At 41.1% G+C, this 15,735-nt stretch overlaps 1 protein-coding gene across 6 annotated transcripts in view; it reads left to right on the top strand.

Annotated features, from left to right (window-relative positions):
* The window catches only part of MAGI3 (membrane associated guanylate kinase, WW and PDZ domain containing 3), a 215,759-nt gene that overhangs the window by 150,296 nt on the left and 49,728 nt on the right, over positions 1 to 15,735 (top strand). For all 6 annotated transcript variants that reach the window (XR_006103373.1, XM_042461840.1, XM_042461839.1 and 3 more), the window contains exons 10-12: positions 1,098 to 1,706; positions 4,754 to 4,800; positions 13,376 to 13,532. Coding sequence is in view for 5 of the 6 variants with exons in the window: in XM_042461840.1 (XP_042317774.1) it covers positions 1,098 to 1,706; positions 4,754 to 4,800; positions 13,376 to 13,532 (813 nt within the window). In the remaining variant the exon portion in view is untranslated. The remainder of the gene's footprint in view (positions 1 to 1,097; positions 1,707 to 4,753; positions 4,801 to 13,375; positions 13,533 to 15,735) is intronic.

Raw genomic sequence — 15,735 nt, 5'->3', positions numbered from 1 at the left:
ATTATATCCCTTCAAAATTTTAAATATATTTTTTAAAAAATTAAAAGATCTGGTGCCAAGAATACATTAAGGTAATTGCCACATAAGCTTCTCTGAGGAGCCATTCTACATTCAAAAGCCCCTTTTGACCCCCCCCCCAGATCACCATCCTTCATATCTCTTGAAGATTCTAAGCTGAGGATCTCAGGGCTCAGATAAGTATGACTTGGAAGAGGTGATCCTTCAAGTACAGCACAGTCCCAAACAAGGAAGAATTGTGAAGGTCAAAGTCAGCGCTTTGGTTTGTAGATGGAAATGGTTCAGTAGCCACTGAAGATGATAACGCACCATATAATATATCCAGTCCAGGTTAAAACTCTTGCCATAATATACTTCACAACGTGAAGTTTTTGGAATGTTTTCAAAGATAGTCCCACATTTAAAAAACAATAATACTACAGTAACCTAAGCAGGAGTTTACCTACCTATGGATGTCTGAAAACAACACTGTGCCTTTTCAGACAGAGCACAGTTGATGTACCGTTTTAAGCTAGTAAAAAATTACTCCGTGCCACAGAAATATCTTCCCTAGGGTGAGCACACAACTCATCTTGAAGAAACTAACAGGGATTCTGACGTGCTGTTGGAAGTTTGTATGCATACCTGCTTAGATTTTCTTAAAAGGCAAAGGATACTTTAACATCAAAAGTTTTTAATGTAAGAAACTCTTTCTGTAGAGCAATAAATTGCAACAAAAGGAATAGTGTTATTTTATATTGGGTTATACTGGTGTATGAGCTACAGCATGTGACATCTGCTTATTCTAACGTGGGTCATATTTCCCTTTCAAAACCCATATGCAGTCATTCCCTGTCCTGGAGATTAAGCTTTATATATTTAGAACTCAGTGATTTAACAGATCCAAAATACAGATTAAATGTAAGACAAATCCTGTCTTGTGAAGCATATGTGCAAGTGGAAATGGTACAGTGCTGTTCATTACTATTTTGAATATTTCCACTGCTTTTCCTTGGAAAGGCTACTAAGATGTATCTTGTTATTCTAAGGTTTGAAAATAGGCTTTTAAAAATAATAATTACTCTGCTCATTTTTAATAGGTGATGTAATTGTGGACATAAATGGCACATGTGTCCTTGGACATACCCACGCTGATGTTGTCCAGATGTTCCAATTAGTTCCTGTCAACCAGTATGTGAATATGACTCTGTGTCGTGGATACTCTCTTCCTGATGAAAATGAGGACCCTGTCATAGATATTGTTACAGCTACTCCTATCTTAAATGGCCAGCAAATAACAAAAGGAGATACTTGTATGATCAATCAGGAATTAATACCTGGAACAGTGGTTTTGGACCAGAATGGAAAACCAGGACATATCTTGGTCAACGGACGCCTGAATGGGCCTTCAACAGACCTTAATGAACAGAGGGCTTCAGTGTCCTCTTCAGGTTGCTCTCAAGCAGAACTGGTCACAATTCCACTAATTAAGGGACCTAAAGGGTTTGGATTTGCAATAGCTGACAGTCCTGCAGGACAGAAGGTGAAGATGATTTTGGACAATCAGTGGTGCCATGGTCTTCAAAAAGGAGATGTAATCAAAGAAGTTTATCATCAGAATGTTCAGAACCTGACACACCTGCAGGTGGTAGAAGTGTTGAAGCAGTTTCCAGTTGGAACAGAAGTGCCACTGCTTATTCTAAGGGGAGGTAGGTAATGACATTTTTAATATATCTTTAAATGTGTGGGTTTTTTTAATCAAAGTAAATCCAGCATTCTACAGTGTTTCTTTATTTGCTCCGTTTCTTAAAAGTAGATTTTTGTATTTACTAGTAATAACAGGAGTTGTATAAAGCAGAATGCTTGTTCCCTATTTGTTTTCTGAGAGTGTTTCAGATATTCTCTGTAGAAGTGTTCTATATGCTGAGCATACTTTAGGAATAAAGATTGTGAGATTAATTTTTTTGTTAGGAGGCATGTATGGATGTGTAATCTATATATTGCCAGTACAGTTGTCCCTTCCAATTTGCGGGGGATCCGTTTCAGACACATACACCCCTGCAAATCGGAATAACTGCAAATATTGGAGCCCCATTGTTTTTAATGGCTGTGTATTTCTGTATGCAGCCTTGCACTGACGCCACAAACACACACGCTATTTTTCCCCTCCTGGCTTCCCATAACAACCTCACCTATGGTTTCTTGATTTTTCCATCATTTGTCTCAGTTGAAGGATCTCTCTGAGAGCTAACTAATCAAGCATTTCCATTAGTTAGCTTTTCTTGATGGGATGTACATGCATATCTTCCAATATTACTTCCAGTAGTTCCTCTGTGAACCAATTTGCGGAGTTAGGATATTCAATGAAAACCTGATATTCACCCCCTAGCGATCCTGATTGAAGTGGATAAATTGTATAGTCAAATCCTATGTATTGCTGTAGTGTTGCTATTGCTATGTTTCTAATTTATAAGGATAAGATTTTGACTTTCTCCTGTGAATATGCCACAGTCATCTCCTACCCCCACTCCCATTGCAACATGCACTAATGTTTTGGGGGGGGGGGGGGTTGCAGGGAGTGCAAGAGAAAAATGAGGTGGAAATGTGTATTTTTGCTTATTATGTATCTCTGGGCTTCTACTTCTATGTCAGAATTACTGTACTATGTTCTCCCTCCCACCATTGAAAACAGGGAATGGAAAATATATATTGTGTATTACTTTGTCTACAACAAGTGAATCTGCCAGTGGGTCTTTGGCCCAATTTGAAGATTCACTTTGACTGAAAACAAACTGTTGAACACAGTAAGTATTAATAGGAGCACTGATGCTTCAGGGCTTGCCCCCAAAGCATTCAGGAACAATACCTGCTAATCTGAAGTACTGCTAAACAGAGGCGGGATACAAACCGCCATATAGTACGTATAGGATACGTACTAGGGTTAGGAAGGGGCGGTGCTTCCGCACCCCCTTAACCCTAGTACATATCCTATACGTACAAGATAGCGGCGCCCCTTCTACATGGGCGCCGCCATCTTTACGTACTGGACGCATAGCATCCAGACGTGTCGCGGCGCCTATGACGTCGCGAGTCCGTGCCAGGCGCCTCGCGACGTCATAGAGGCGCCGCAAGAAGAAGCTCCGAAATGGAGCTTCTTTTTTGCTCCGCGCGGGAGCCACGCGGTTTGGCTGCTGCGGCTCCCGCGCGGAGCAAATGGCAGCGGCGGGGGAGCGCCGCAAAGCGGCGGTTTGTACCCCGCCTAAGTTATGGAATATAATTTTCAATATGAGTTGTATCTTCTTAGATGCAGCTTGTTACAGTGAAACTTCAGCTGAGCATTTGAGTTTTCTGGAGAATTTATTATTATTATTATTATTATTATTATTATTATTATTAACCTTTATTTATAAAGCACTGTAAATTTACACAGTGCTGTACATACAATCTTTTTAATTAATTAATTGAATTAATTGAATTAATTTATAAACTAACATGATTTCACTGACAGTAACATAACAGCTTTCGAACATATCATAAGGTGGCATAATTAATTGAAAAAGCCAATAAAGTTCAATAAAGTTGAAGACAGCAGGAAAAGATGAACATTGCCTTATAGGGGGATTGACTCAAAGAAGTCACAGGCCTAAGTTTGCAAGATCTTAGCAGCACTGTTTATGGGCTCTTTTGCAGATTGCTCATTTATAGGATTGCCATAAGTCTGAGATGACTTGATGACCTACATCACCATCATGACAAATTAGTAGTAATAGTAGTGGTAGTAGTAACAGCAGCAGCTTATGTAATATACAGATCTCCCCCTCTCCCCCCCCATTTGTGGTGCTTAGGGGTAACCCCTCTGAAAAGTGAAGAAAAGTTGAAGATCAATAAATATTAATAAAAATGTGTATACTGAATCATAGAATCAGAGTTGGAAGAGACAACAAGGACCATCCAATTCAACTCCCTGCCATGCAGGAAATATCAATCAAAGCATCCCCGACAGATGGTCATCCAACCTCTGTTTAAAGACCTCTAAGGAAGGAGACTCCACCACCCTCCGAGGGAGTGTGTTCCACTGTCGAACAGCCCTTACTGTCAGGAAGTTCCTCCTAATGTTGAGGTGGAATCTCTTTTCCTGTAGCTTGCATCCATTACTCCGGGTCCTAGTCTCTGGAGCAGCAGAAAGCAAGCTATCTCCTTTCTCAATATGACATGTTAATTTTACGAATCAACAAATCCCTGAAAGAGAAATCAACAAATGGGCCTACTGTACTGGAAAATGGAGTTCTTCAGGACTCATAAATACTGTAATTGAAAAGGTTCTTTTTCAAATCAGTGATGTTCAACATGAGAAGACCAAAATTCTCAAAAGTTGGCTGGACTTGGTAGCCATCAATTGTTTGTAGTGGTCATCGGGACCTTTCTCTGCATCCTCTAGCATTTGTGGGAGTGTCAGGGTCTTGTTTCTATGACAGTATGAATAAAGGAAACAATAGAAACCTGTCTATATACTTGGGAAGGACTTTGTTCTCATCTACTTCTAAACTGGAAATGAGATATCTGTGGACATTTGTAGTACTAGTTTTCCTGCTTCTCAGAGGGATGAGAGGCATTTAGCCTGCTGATCTGAATTTGTGGTTTCCAACACAAGAATCTCTTAGAATATAGAATGAATCTACCGTACTGGGTACAGTATATACTATTGTAGAATATAGCAGTGTGGTGGCTTATATTAATATTTATTCTTTATTTTTAGGTCCTTCCTCACCTACTAAAACATCCAGTGTTGTGAGTATTGATAATGTGAGTACTGATTAGATTTTTCTGTAACTATATCTTCTGTTCTTGGAAGGAGTTGGTTATATGCAGGCATTCATATTGGATGTCTTGGGGCTTCTCTTGAATTGTTTTAATTAGAGTTTTCCACATGTTCCTTCTGAAACAAAGGCCTTGCTTGAGCAGCATCTTTCAGTTTAATGAAACACATCCTGGAATTCTCTACAGATTGTGGAGGGAGGCTGTCATAAATTGAGTGTATAGTAATTGCAGATTCTAATGTCTTTCTTATGTTTGAATAAAGATCTCTCTCTGGGCCATGTAGTCTTAACTCTCTGAATCTGGTGAAAAAAAATGGCTATACATCTATTTATTTTTTCAGAAAACGTTGAGAGGGAAATGAGTTTTGCTTACTGTCTCAGCGATACTGACTTCCATACTGGATTATTAGAGAAGATGATAGCAAGGAAAAGGCAGAACTGAGTAGAATTAAAGAGCAGCTTTTCTGTGTCATGTATGCAATTTGAATACTTCCATGCTTTTGAAAGTTACTAATCCTAACAAACTATCTTTCTAGTGAAATAAAACTAAATTTGACAAAATCCAGTTTTCGTTAGACTGAGTAAATACAATTTATTGTTTTGTTTTTATTTATTTATTTTATAAAACCTTATTTTATATACAAAAATGTTATTTTGAATCCTTATGGGTGTTCTGTTCAAATAATAATTCATATAGACATGATGCTTTGCAAATACCTTCAGACATAATCAGTTTACAACAAATATATTTAAATCATCTATAGCTGTAATAGTACAATGCCATCAACATATGTTAGGATTTTTGCAATTTCCTATTGGGGAGGGAAATTATCAGGCAATTTATCATATTTACATTATTATTAATAAGCTACTTCAAAAGACTTTATAACCTCTGAAACTCTTTTAACAAATACAATTAATCATACTTGTAGTTTAAAACAAGCTGAAAGACTGGATCTATAAGATGGATAATAATCAGGATTTAGTTTCAATTAAATCTTCAAATTTTTCCAATTGGCATAATCTGTTGAAATCAAATCATGTAAGATACTTACAATACTTACAAATGCAGAGGTTTAACTGCTTACTCACACACTCCAGAATTATCTTCAACTTTATCTTGTTTTAATGTTGTAAGCATGTCTTAGGTCCGATTTGGGGAGAAAAGTGGGGTATAAATGAAATAATGTAAAAGTAATATTTATAGCAGCAACTGTAGCAAATTTTCAAACACACAAGTCTGTAGAGAAGCATATTGATATAGATTCCCTGTGGCTTGGTTAAATAGAGATTTAACTGTATCAAAACATAAATCAGCTGTTACAGAGTTAACTGAAAATCAGAGCATAGTCTGACTACTACAGCTTTTTTCCAACTGAAGGCTTGTAATAATTTTCACTTATATAGTGCTTTTGTGGTACTGAAAGAGCAGAATGTCTTCAAACATTAGTTTTAAAAGGCCTGATTGATTAAGCTTTTAGTTAGAGAGTCTCAAAATCAAATTAAGTTTACATTATAGCTAGCAGAGACATTTTCTTATCCATTAATTCAATCATAAAGTTATTACTTCATTTTAAAAGAAATTCTACAAGAAGAAAATGTGTGGTGACATTGTTTTCCCTTTGTGGTATAATTTGTTGTTTGCTTGATTAAACTGGCTCTTTTTGTACTCTGTGTTGCCTTCCCCAACCTGTCAGTTTCCAGAGGTCTTGGAGTACAAGTTTCATAATTCACTTGCTGACTGGGGATAGTGGGATTTGTATTTCAAAACATGTTTCTCATCTTCTAAGGCTATCCTAAAACATAGTGTCTTTCAAGCTGTCATTTATTACTGATCTGCAGCTTCCTTCTTCCCCTTCCTCGCTCATCATCACTACTGGCAACGTGTTTTCTCTTTTCCTGCTTATCAACAACATGGATTATTTTTCTAAATTAGAAGATATTAATAAGAAATTAAATGTTCAGTCTAGTTATTAATCATTCCAAATGTACACCCACTAAAAGAGAGGGACATGGTAAATCAACACTAATCTATGCTACATTATAATAACGGTGGGAATCTAATTGGTTAATAATTCAGTAAACTTTTTAAAAAGAAAATACTGTATAGGGAAAGTACTTGATTTTGCAAAGCCTGCCTATTTTTTCCTAGGTTTTTATATATAAATAAATATAAATAAACTTGTTTATGTTACAATTCAAAGACAGCAACTGGTGAGCTCATCCTAGTACTGTAAGAAAAATGTTAGTTGTAAATAAAATAGATATCTTATTGAGGAAGGAAGGACCCTGGAATCAAAATGAAATTCTCTCCTCTCCCCATGTTGATCTTCTATTTTGTTTGACTTGCCCCAGTGTACCTTTAAAGAGGGATTGTAGAGCTTAAAATACTATCCTATCCTTCACTCATCTTTTCTCTCCTCATTTCCCCCTGTTCAAAACTTTTGATTGATTGATTGATTGAAATTTTATTTATATACCGCCGTTCCTATGATCACGGCGGTTTACAAAACAAAATGAAAATACAATACAGTACAGATTACAGATTCTCCCCCTGGAGAAACGCCGCTCCGGCGGCAAGGAAGAGTCTCTCTGGGCCGCTCCTGCCCAGGTGGAAAGCGGGCGGGCGGGCAGTTAGGGAGGGAGGAGCCTCTTTCTTCAGGCTAGCCCCTGATGGTACTGGGCCAGCCTTCTCTCTCCCTCAGAGGCCGAACGATGACAGTTAGGGAGGGAGGAGCCTCTGTCTTCAGGCCAGCCCCTGATGGTACTGGGCCAGCCTTCTCTCTCCCAGTCCGAAAGAGACAGTTAGGAGGGAGGAGCCTCTTTCTTCAGCAGCCCCTGATGTACTGGGCCCACCTTCTCTCTCCCCAGAGGCCGAACGATGACAGTTAGGGAGGGAGGAGCCTCGTCTTCAGGCCAGCCCCTGATGGTACTGGGCCGCCTCCTCTCCCTCAGAGGCCGAACGATGACAGTTAGGGAGGGAGGACCCTCTTCTTCAGGCTAGCCCCTGATGGTACGGGCCAGCCTCTCTCCCTCCAGAGCCGAACGATGACAGTAGGGAGGGAGGGAGCCCTTCTTCAGGCCAGCCCCTGATGGTACTGGGCCAGCCTTCTCTCTCCCTCAGAGGCCGAACGATGACAGTTAGGGAGGGAGGAGCCTCTGTCTTCAGGCCACGCCTGATGGTACTGGGACACCTTCTCTCTCCCTCAGAGGCCGAACGATGACAGTTAGGGAGGAGGAGCCTCCTTCTTCAGGCCAGCCCCCGTGGTACTGGGCCAGCCTTCTCTCTCCCTCAGAGGCCGAACGTGACAGTTAGGGAGGGAGGAGCCTCCTTCCAGGCCAGCCCCGATGGATGGGCCAGCCTACCTCCTCCCTCAGAGTCCGAAAGTGACAGTTAGGGAGAGGAGCCTCTCTTCAGGCTACCCCGATGGTACTGGGCCAGCCTTCTCTCTCCCTCAGAGGCCGAACGATGACAGTTAGGGAGGGAGGAGCCTCTGTCTTCAGGCCAGCCCCTGATGGTACTGGGCCAGCCTTCTCTCTCCTCAGAGGCCGAACGATGACAGTTAGGGAGGGAGGAGCTCCTCTTCAGCAGCCCCTGATGTCTGGGCCAGCCTCTCTCCTCCCGCAGGGCGAACGATGACAGTTAGGGAGGAGGGAGGAGCCTCTGTCTTCAGGCCAGCCCCGATGGTACTGGGCCAGCCTTCTCTCTCCCTCAGGGCCGAACGATGACAGTTAGGGAGGGAGGAGCCTCTGTCTTCAGGCACCCCTGATGGTACTGGGACACCTTTCTCTCCCTCAGAGGCCGAACGATGACAGTTAGGGAGGGGCCCCTTCTTTCAGGCCCCCCCTGATGGTACTGGGCCAGCCTTCTCTCTCCCTCAGAGGCCGAACGATGACAGTTAGGGAGGGAGGAGCCTCTTCTTCAGGCCACCCCTGATGGTACTGGGCCAGCCTTCTCTCTCCCTCAGAGGCCGAACGATGACTTAGGGAGGGAGGAGCCTCTGTCTTCAGGCCAGCCCCGAGGGTACTGGGCCAGCCTTCTCTCCCTCAGAGGCCGAACGATGACAGTTAGGGAGGGAGGCCCCTTCTTCAGGCCAGCCCCTGATGGACTGGGCCAGCCTTCTCTCTCCCTCAGAGGCCGAACGATGACAGTTAGGGAGGGAGGAGCCTCTGTCTTCAGGCCAGCCCCGATGGTACTGGGCCAGCCTTCTCTCTCCCTCAGAGGCCGACGATGACAGTTAGGGAGGGAGGAGCCTCCTTCTTCAGCCAGCCCCTGATGGTACTGGGCCAGCCTTCTCTCTCCTCAGAGGCCGAACGATGACAGTTAGGGAGGGAGGAGCTCCTTCTTCAGGCAGCCCCTGATGGTACGGGCCAGCCTTCTCCTCCCTCAAGGCCGAACGATGACACGTTAGGGAGGGAGGAGCCCCTTTCTTCAGGCCAGCCACTGATTTACGGGCAACCTTCTCTCTCCCTCAGAGGCCGAATGAAAAACTTGATAGGCTGCTCCCTAGCTGAGCTCTACATTATTATTATTTGGTTTCCCAGGGCTGAAACAGACAGGCAAAATGACGTGACTTCAGGCCATGTTGGGGGCGTGCCATTTACGTGACACACACCCTGAATGTGGCCTGAAGCTGTGCTGAAGCCTCACCAATGAAAAAGAACCAGGCCAAGAAGGAGCAGATAGAATCCACTTCTTCTGGAGGCCCAGTTTAGGATTGCAGTGGCAGCCCAGATTGGGACTGGGCATGTGTGCTTACCGTGATCCCGGCAGGAACAGCGCCGGCACAACCTCACACCACTCCTTTGGGCCTGTCTGTTTTGGGCCACAGTCTCCCAAATTATTACTGGTGTGTTTTTGGACCATCAATAATTCCAGTTCTGTTTAGGAATCCAAGAACCAGTGAGATAGCATCAGATAATGTGGCATTTTCCAAGTAGGGTTATGTTTTGTATCTGTGCTATATTGTCTCTGGCAATTACATTCATATGCTTTGTCAGCTTGTCTGGAATTGCTCCATGAGCAGCTATCACCACTGGAACCACCACTGTTTTCTTTCCTTAGAGCTGCTGAACCTAAATTTGTAGGTCTCAGTATTTTATTATCTGTTCCCTCTATGACTTCATTCTACTGTCTTCCAAGATTGCAACATCTATGAGCTTTTCTTTTTTTCAACCACAGTTATGTCTGACATATTATATTCTAATTATCTATCAGTTTGAAAATTAGAAGTCCCATAAAAATTTTATGTCATCATTTTGGACAACTTTTTCAGGCTTACATTCCTATCAATTCTTTGCAGATGGTAAATCTTTTGTATATATATATATTCCAACAAATATTGCAGCCACTTTATCATGGTGCTTATATTCAGGCTGTGAGATCTTGCTGCGTAAACTGATAAAGTAGTCAGCAGTTTGATTTTTTTTCTTTATGTAAAGATAAGATAAAGGTTTTCCTTTTGACATGATTGTCTACTCGTGTCCGACTGTAGGGAGCGGTGCTCATCTCCATTACTAAGCCAAGGGAGCCAGTTTTGTCAAAGACAGTTCTATGGTCATATGGGCAGCATGACTGCACAGAATGCTATTCCCTTCCCACCAAAGTGGTACCTATTTATGTTTTTGTGGGCTGCTTTTCAGCTGAAAGCAGCACTGAAAGAAGTGGCGGCGTGCACTGGAAGAAACAATGGCATGCGTGGCTATGGCACACGCGCACTGCTGCACACTGCCGCAACCACAAGCCCCATTACTTGGAATTGGGTTTGAGCATACGTGCTTTTTCTTTTACGCAGGAGGGTCCAGAATAGATTCCCCGCGTAAAAGAAGGGCGCACTGTACTAGAAGCTGGGACTAGTGACGGGAGCTCACTCGGTCATGCGGCACTTGGGTCTCAAACTGCTGATCTGCCGATCTTGTAATAATCAGATTCAGTGTCCTAACTACTGAGCCACTGCGTTATCTTTATGTAGATGCTATTTATTAACTGTAGTTATTGTTAAAATTATTTGCCATGGTGCAAAGTTTTGTTGTTGTTGTTTCTATCCTTTCCTACAGAGCCAAGAATCTGAAAGGATTTAAAAAATTAAAAGAAATACAGTTTTTCTTTCAATTTTGAAAGCAGTAAAGAACCATATTAAAACGTCTTTTTAAAAGCATTCTTTTTCATAAGACTGTAGGAATAAGCTGTACCTGCTGATATAAGAACAGCAAGGAGGAGACCATTCTCCTATGGAGTTCAAAATACTAGAGGCAAGCACCAAGTAGGCCTTACCTTGTGTCTTCTCCAGACATGTCTGTGAAGTGGTGGGACTAACAGCCTGTATACTGCCCTGTCCAGATGACACAGGCCATTAGCCCCAGACCAGGATAAGGCACATCACATGCGGATCTGGCCTGATCCCAGCCTAAAGGGGCCTTAACACAGTCTTAAAGACCAGCTATTTGCTGCGGAGCTTCTGTAGCGACAACCAGCAGACCATATGGCCCCATTTACCCTGTACCTGTTTCTGTTGTCACATCTACTGGGAAGACCTCTTCATGACCTCTGATGTCAGATGGGTGTGCTTGGCCATGTGGGTTTAGTCAGGTGTCCCACCTCCACATTTACAGGCTACACCTGGAGTCTTCTCAGCAGACATGATGTCAGGGGCATGTATGAGATGCTTAGTGGTAGTGGGTTCATTGCATGGCGGTGTGTGTCCATGTGAACACCCACCCATTGTTACGCTAGCCTTGGGACTGACTTGGGGTAGGATAGCACAGTTTTGGTCCATGCTATCCTGCTAATTTGCTTAGAGCCTAAGAGAGCATTTCTTTTAAATTCCATCACTCTAAACTCCCTGCTGTCTGAGTTCCACTTGTCATACAGTCGGCCTTCCATATTCATGGATTTTGCATCTGAGGTTTGAAAATATTTTTTTCTAAAAATCCAAAAAGCAAACCTTGATTTCTCCATTTTAATAATAATAATAATAATAATAATAATAATAATAATAATTTGTTTTATTTATATAGCGCTATTCTAAAGATCATAGCGGTGAACAGCAAGTAAGCTAATTCGCAAGTAAGCTAATTTGCCCCCAACAGTCTGGGTACTCATTTTAGCGACCTCGGAAGGATGCAAGCCTGAGTCGAGCTTGGGCCCTTTTGCTGGTCTTGAACTCGCAACCTTGTGGTTTTGAGTGAATGGCTGCAGTACAGGCATTTAACCACTGCGCCACCAGGAACCACTGCGCCACATAAGGAACACCATTTTGCTACTCCATTGTTGATGATGACACTTGAATACCTATGGATTTTGGAATCCACAGGAGCCGTAGAACCAAACCCCAGTAGATACCAAGGGCCCACTGTACCGTATTACTAATTGAGTTGTTTCTCCTTCCTCCCTTCTTGCAGCAGCTCATAGCAAACAGAGCAACTTAATTCCCCTCCCCCCCCTCAGCTATCCCTTAAAATTGTGAGTTGACTTGAAAACCTTATTTTGGTGTTAAGATCATAACTACAGTCATGTTTAGGCCTCATTGGGCTTAAAATTGATTATGAAAACACATTAAACAAAAGATTATCAGCAGTTCTTACTGCAATCTTGTTAGTATTCCATGTATTGCACATGCAGGGATGAGACCCAACAAAATGTGCCTTATATAAAGCAGTGCAGTAGATTCATGGGCAAGGTGAAACTGGAGATTTTTCAGCTCAAAATCTTCATGACAGCAAATGCTTTGAAGAGAGGAAAATTACATAACACTGTGATAGGATAAGGGCAAAAATATTGTGTAGGTCATCTTTAACCTTCTGAAACTTTGTAGTTGGAGACACATCTTTATCTTGAATCATAGCAGAGATATGCAGAAAATGAGCAGGATAGAATCAGTTTGTATACATTTTAGCCAACACAGGGCCTGAACAGACCGGTGATAAACGCCGGCCTCAGGGCAGAGTGGGGGCATGGCGTCCACATGACGCATGCCCCGAAGCTGCCCTGATGCTGCCATCACACCATGCACTCAACTGCATGGGCATCATGGCGCTCCTGACGCAGTGCCAAAAGGAGCGCCAGAAGGGGCCGCCGCGACAGCAAAGGAGCCCTTTCCGTGGCGCAAAAAGGACTTGCTTTTTACAGCTCCTTTTTGTGCTGCGGAAATGCCAGATTGGTGCCAAGCATGTAGTTGCTGCTGCCCCAATCTGGCGCTGAAAGGGGCAGTCTGTTCAGCCCCATTAGTAAAGGGGGTAATGCTGACTGATGCTTTTAGAAGTTGGAAATTTCGGACCCTTGTGATTCAATATTGTTCCCACTTCAGTATTACAACATCCATCACATTACTATTCGTAGTTAACTTTTCACATTTAGAATAGTAAACATCTAAACTTTCTGCTCTAGTTGAGCATTTCAACACAAAAAGTAAGATTTTTAAGTCCCTCAGGAAATCAAGAATAATACCTTACAAAATGTTCATTGAAGAAAGCTTGCCCTGCTTTGTACTGATGTGTTACTGCTTCTCCTATTTGTTAAAACCATTTTAAAAATTTAGTTCACATGTATTATTTTATTTCAGAAAGTAGATAAGCAGGAAAATTCAGGAAGCCAAGAAGCCATCAATGAATCAGTCCCACATCCCATGCCTTTTCCACCTACCGCTATGAGGTCAGCTTCCCCAAAGCTAGACCCTTCAGAAGTTTATCTAAAGTCTAAAACATTATTTGAAGATAAACGTGAGTATATAGATTTTAGTTACATTGTTACTAGAAATGGTTTGTGAACTTTTGAGTTGCAAAATATATTCATTTAAGTGTATTCAAAAGGTACCTCTCATTATGTGCAAGGTATATTTCTCACTTTCCACAAGATGTGCAGAGGTAAGCTATAACTTCTTAGATTGGACAATAAGGCTTCAGAGAACAATCTTCCACATAGACCTGAGCCACAGATAAATGAAAATGGTTATGTGTTTTAATTAAAACTGAAACAAATGTAAGAGGACCTGGGATCCCTGTACCTAGCTTTATCATCAGCTACACATTCAGTAGCTCCTAAATAGTTGTCTCGAATTTAAGTACCCACGCTAAACGTGTTTACACACAGAGGTATGTAAAATCCCATCTTGTCAGCCTGGGTCACAGTTCCTTTTGAACCTCTGGGGGCTTGGTTTGAAAATTATCATTGGAGTGTCCATAGCCTCTGCCTGTGGGGTTTCAGAAAATGGCTGTACAGTCAATATATTTATCTTTTTCCCATAGATATTCATCTTGACCATGTTAAAATGAACAATGTATTGTTCACAGGAAATATTTCTCCCAGATTTCTGTGCTGATCTTTCACACTCATGTAAAAGTAGTGGCATATTTGTGTGTGTGTGTGTGTGTGTGTGAAATACTTGTTACAATGCAATATTTCAAGAAGAAGAGCACCTTTTTATGATGTCTCAGAATATAGTGCTCATTAGAATCATGTTATCTACTGCTTGTGTCATCTACATCCCTTAAAACTTTTAAATCCTACTAGCTTTCAATGTCTGTGCAGAGATGCTAAGGCATATACCCTGAAAAAACAATTGCCTCAGCTGCATTTTGGGGTTATACTTAAAGAAATGTGTAGAGCAGTGTTGTGAGTCATCCATTCATATATTCACAAATTACCATGAGTTTCCCATAGACAGTTAAGATTTTTAAAGAGCAGCAGTGACTACTGTAGAAAATAGTGCCTGAATATGGAACAGCTTTTGCTTTATTTGAATGTTTAATATTTATCAATTTTCAGCTTCATTTAATCATATCCCTTTAATGAAATTTGAAACAATTTTACTTCAAGAAAATCATTTGTAATATTTTGAGTTTAATATTCTTGGCTTTTTTATGGCGCGTGTGTTCTATGGGGTGAATGTTGTAAATAGTTTGTATTTTGTTGTTTAATGTATGTAATTTTATACTGTTTTTATCAGATGTTTTTAATTGTTTTTAAAACTTTTATTATAAAGGTTTTTTTAAATGTTTTTATTTGTGAGCTGCCTTGGGTCCTTTTCTTGGAAAAAGACAGCATAAAAATCAAATAAAGAAATACATAATATATTTTTGATTCTAGCTAACAGTACATTTCTGGTATATTAGCAAAATTATACAGTAACAATGACTAAATACAATAGTCTCTAATGTCTTTAACATAACAAAAGAGACACCAGCTAAACAATCTTCAGAAAGTGACTTAACAGGCAGAAGCCCCCTGCATGCTTTTTCATTGCCAGATTGATGTGGATAGATCAAGTTTGCATGGATATTCCCATTCCCATCTTTGAATATATTTCCATATGCTGTTTCCACTGCATTGGTTCTTGGTTAATCTGACTCTAATGCAGTTAACCTAAGTATGTCCCTCAGAAACTCATTAGCTGGCAGTGAATTTCCTATGTAAAGTTAAGGGAGGGGGACAATCAGCAGTCAGCTTCTGAAATTGACCTAGTTACTATTGTGTAACTGTCATCCAGATTTTGATGGACCTTTCTCCCCTTCAGCACTTTCCTCCGATTTTGTTAACAGACATTCTATACTAGTCCTCTCCATAAGAATTTTTTCCTTAAGGTTTCAAATTACTTGTTTAGACCTAATTATAGTGTTCAGAGAAATATCTTTGGACAAATGAAATGGCTTAACGATAGAGGTAATGAAAAAAAATGTGTTTCAAATGCAGTGTTCAGAGGCTACATCACAGTGCAACTTAAAAGCATGAGCAAACATTGTGTTTATTTATACATACAGAGGTATGTAAAATCCCATTTTTAAGGATATAAATTCTGCCAAGTAAAATAAAAATGCAAAACAAAATCACTAAATCCTGCTCATCATGGCTTTGACCTGCTGGAGCAATAAAGATGCCTCTTACCTTTGTTTTCTTCCTCTTTTCAGTTATCTAGTGTTGAATAGT

Source organism: Sceloporus undulatus, chromosome 4, assembly GCF_019175285.1.
Source record: "Sceloporus undulatus isolate JIND9_A2432 ecotype Alabama chromosome 4, SceUnd_v1.1, whole genome shotgun sequence".
NCBI lineage: Eukaryota > Metazoa > Chordata > Lepidosauria > Squamata > Phrynosomatidae > Sceloporus > Sceloporus undulatus.
The sequence above is the reverse complement of the archived record's forward strand: the minus strand, read 5'-3'. Positions and strand labels throughout refer to the sequence as shown.